The following is a 3,582-nucleotide window of genomic DNA, read 5'->3' on the forward strand; positions in this document are numbered from 1 at the left end:
GGCAACAGGCCCAATCTTAACCTGCCAAGCCAGAATGTGCACCCTGCCTGTTCAACCATGGAGTGCTTCACAGCTGAACTCGACATTCACTTTCCAGCGAGACTCACTGGACGGGGTTCAGGAGCAGGAACCGTGGCTGGTTTTAACAGCCCTTAAACCAGGGGAACTGAGGGCAATTACACCACACAGCAAGTTCAACCACCCCAACCCGCCTCCCCGCCACCCTCCACCTCAACCCAGTTGATTCAGCACTGGCTGGGGACGGAGCCTGGGCCTTTCCTGCTCTGTGTGTGTGTTGGGCTCAGTACCATAGACTGAGTGACAAATTTAACAACTAATTCAGTAACTTCAAAACGAGACAGAAATATACTTTCACAAAGGGTCTCTTCAGAACCCTATCTCCCGGTACTGAGCACCCTCCGCCGCACTGTCGGACGGGCAGTACTGAGGGAGCGCTGCACTGTCGGAGGGCGAAGTATTGAGGGAGCGCTGCACTGTCGGAGGGACAGTACTGAGGGAGCGCTGCACTGTCGGAGGGACAGTACTGAGGGAGCGCTGCACTGTCGGAGGGCGAAGTATTGAGGGAGCGCTGCACTGTCGGAGGGACAGTACTGAGGGAGCGCTGCACTGTCGGAGGGACAGTACTGAGGGAGCGCTGCACTGTCATAGGGACAGTACTGAGGGAGCGCTGCACTGTCGGAGGGACAGTACTGAGGGAGCGCTGTATTGTCGGAGGGGCAGTACTGAGGGAGCGCTGCACTGTCGGAGGGGCAGTACTGAGGGAGCGCTGAACTGTCGAAGGGCAGTACTGAGGGAGCGCCGCACTGTCGGAGGGGCAGTACTGAGGGAGCGCTGCACTGTCGAAGGGCAGTACTGAGGGAGCGCCGCACTGTCGGAGGGGCAGTACTGAGGGAGTGCCGCACTGTCGGAGGGGCAGTACTGAGGGAGTGCCGCACTGTCGGAGGGGCAGTACTGAGGGAGCGCTGCACTGTCGGAGGGGCAGTACTGAGGGAGCGCTGCACTGTGAGAGGGGCAGTACTGAGGGAGTTCTGCACTGTCCGAGGGGCAGTACTGAGGGAGCGCCGCACTGTCGGAGGGGAAGTACTGAGGGAGCGCCGCACTGTCGGAGGGGCAGTACTGAGGGAGCGCTGCACTGTCGGAGGGACAGTACTGAGGGAGCGCTGCACTGTCGGAGGGACAGTACTGAGGGAGCGCTGCACTGTCATAGGGACAGTACTGAGGGAGCGCTGCACTGTCGGAGGGACAGTACTGAGGGAGCGCTGTATTGTCGGAGGGGCAGTACTGAGGGAGCGCTGCACTGTCGGAGGGGCAGTACTGAGGGAGCGCTGAACTGTCGAAGGGCAGTACTGAGGGAGCGCCGCACTGTCGGAGGGGCAGTACTGAGGGAGCGCTGCACTGTCGAAGGGCAGTACTGAGGGAGCGCCGCACTGTCGGAGGGGCAGTACTGAGGGAGTGCCGCACTGTCGGAGGGGCAGTACTGAGGGAGTGCCGCACTGTCGGAGGGGCAGTACTGAGGGAGCGCTGCACTGTCGGAGGGGCAGTACTGAGGGAGCGCTGCACTGTGAGAGGGGCAGTACTGAGGGAGTTCTGCACTGTCCGAGGGGCAGTACTGAGGGAGCGCCGCACTGTCGGAGGGGAAGTACTGAGGGAGCGCCGCACTGTCGGAGGGGCAGTACTGAGGGAGCGCTGCACTGTCGGAGGGCGAAGTACTGAGGGAGCGCTGCACTGTCGGAGGGGCAGTACTGAGGGAGCGCTGCACTGTCGGAGGGACAGTACTGAGGGAGCGCTGCACTGTCGGAGGGGCAGTACTGAGGGAGCGCTGCACTGTCAGAGGGGCAGTACTGAGGGAGCGCTGCACTGTCGGAGGGACAGTACTGAGGGAGCGCTGCACTGTCGGTGGGGCAGTACTGAGGGAGTGCTGCACTGTCGGAGGGGCAGTACTGAGGGAGTGCTGTATTGTCGGAGGGGCAGTACTGAGGGGAGCGCTGCACTGTCGGAGGGGCAGTACTGAGGGAGCGCTGCACTGTCGGAGGGGCAGTACTGAGGGAGTGCTGCACTGTCGGAGGGGCAGTACTGAGGGAGTGCTGTATTGTCGGAGGGGCAGTACTGAGGGAGCACTGCACTGTCGGAGGGGCAGTACTGAGGGAGTGCCGCACTGTCGGAAGGGGCTGTCTTTCGGATGAGATGTTAAATCCGAGGCCCTGTCTGCTCTCTCAGGTGGACGTAAAAGATCCCACGGCCACTAGTTTGAAGAAGAGCAGGGGACGTTCACCCCGGTGTCCCGGGGCTGATTTTATCCCTCAACCAACATCACTTTGTGAGAAACAAATACAGCCTATGATCTGGGTAGTGTCATATTGGCTGGTGGGATCTTGCTGTGTGTACCCTAAATTACAGCAGTGACTCCACTTCTGAAAATAAAAGCGCTTCATTGGTTGATACGTGCATTGGGACGTCTTGAGTGGGAAACCACTCGAGCTCCTTTTCGCCCCTCCCACTCTCCCCACCCACCTCTCCCGCAACCTCCAAGAACAACAAGACCAGCCCTCGAAGGCTGGATCTCACAACACCGCCCCCCCCCCCCCCCCCACACCACCCTCCATCTCCCATGGGCCTGGCCTAGGAGGTCAGGGATTACCACAGTGAGACATTGACCAGCGGTCAAAGAACCGGTGCTTGAGATGTCCCTCGAGATACCGCGAGGAAACCGCAAGGCAGCGGGAGTCTGAACTCCCTCCCCTCCCCTCCCCTCCCCTGCCGATCTCCGGTCTTACCTGTCCATGGGTTCAGGATTGAGTATCAAGCTCTCTGAATTACTGTCTCTCTCTGCGGTACAAGTACAGATCTGACTCACAGTGTCTGCATCACCGACTCAATCTCGAGGGGATTGTCCCCTCCTACACTGACTGATACCTCTTTTGATTTGTCAGAGAGCGAGCTCGGGTTCAAGCTGCCTTTACACTGTCCCATCAAACACGCCCAGGGCAGGTACAGCACGGGTTAGATACAGAGTAAAGCTCCCTCGACACTGTCCATCAAACACTCCCAGGGCAGGTACAGCACGGGTTAGATACAGAGTAAAGCTCCCTCGACACTGTCCCATCAAACACTCCCAGGGCAGGTACAGCACGGGTTAGATACAGAGTAAAGCTCCCTCTACACTGTCCCATCAAACACGCCCAGGGCAGGTACAGCACGGGGTTAGATACAGAGTAAAGCTCCCCCTCTACACTGTCCCATCAAACACTCCCAGGGCAGGTACAGCACGGGGTTAGATACAGAGTAAAGCTCCCTCTACACTGCCCCATCAAACACGCCCAGGGCAGGTACAGCTCGGGTTAGATACAGAGTAAAGCTCCCTCTACACTGCCCCATCAAACACTCCCAGGGCAGGTACAGCACGGGGTTAGATACAGAGTAAAGCTCCCTCTACACTGCCCCATCAAACACGCCCAGGGCAGGTACAGCACGGGTTAGATACAGAGTAAAGCTCCCTCTGCACTGTCCCATCAGACACTCCCAGGGCAGGTACAGCACGGGTTAGATACAGAGTAAAGCTCC

At 59.1% G+C, this 3,582-nt stretch overlaps 1 protein-coding gene across 1 annotated transcript in view; it reads right to left on the reverse strand.

The window, feature by feature from the left end:
* Positions 1–334: 334 nt before the first annotated feature.
* LOC147091417 (rootletin-like) overlaps positions 335–3,582 on the reverse strand; it is a 49,234-nt gene continuing 45,986 nt past the window's right edge. The window contains exon 7 of the mRNA XM_085976593.1: positions 335–346. Coding sequence (XP_085832719.1) covers positions 335–346 — 12 coding nt within the window. The remainder of the gene's footprint in view (positions 347–3,582) is intronic.

This window comes from Somniosus microcephalus, unplaced genomic scaffold (genome assembly GCF_052327205.1).
Source record: "Somniosus microcephalus isolate GS21.2 unplaced genomic scaffold, FLI_Smic_1.0 unresolved_chr3, whole genome shotgun sequence".
NCBI classification, from domain to species: Eukaryota; Metazoa; Chordata; class Chondrichthyes; order Squaliformes; family Somniosidae; genus Somniosus; species Somniosus microcephalus.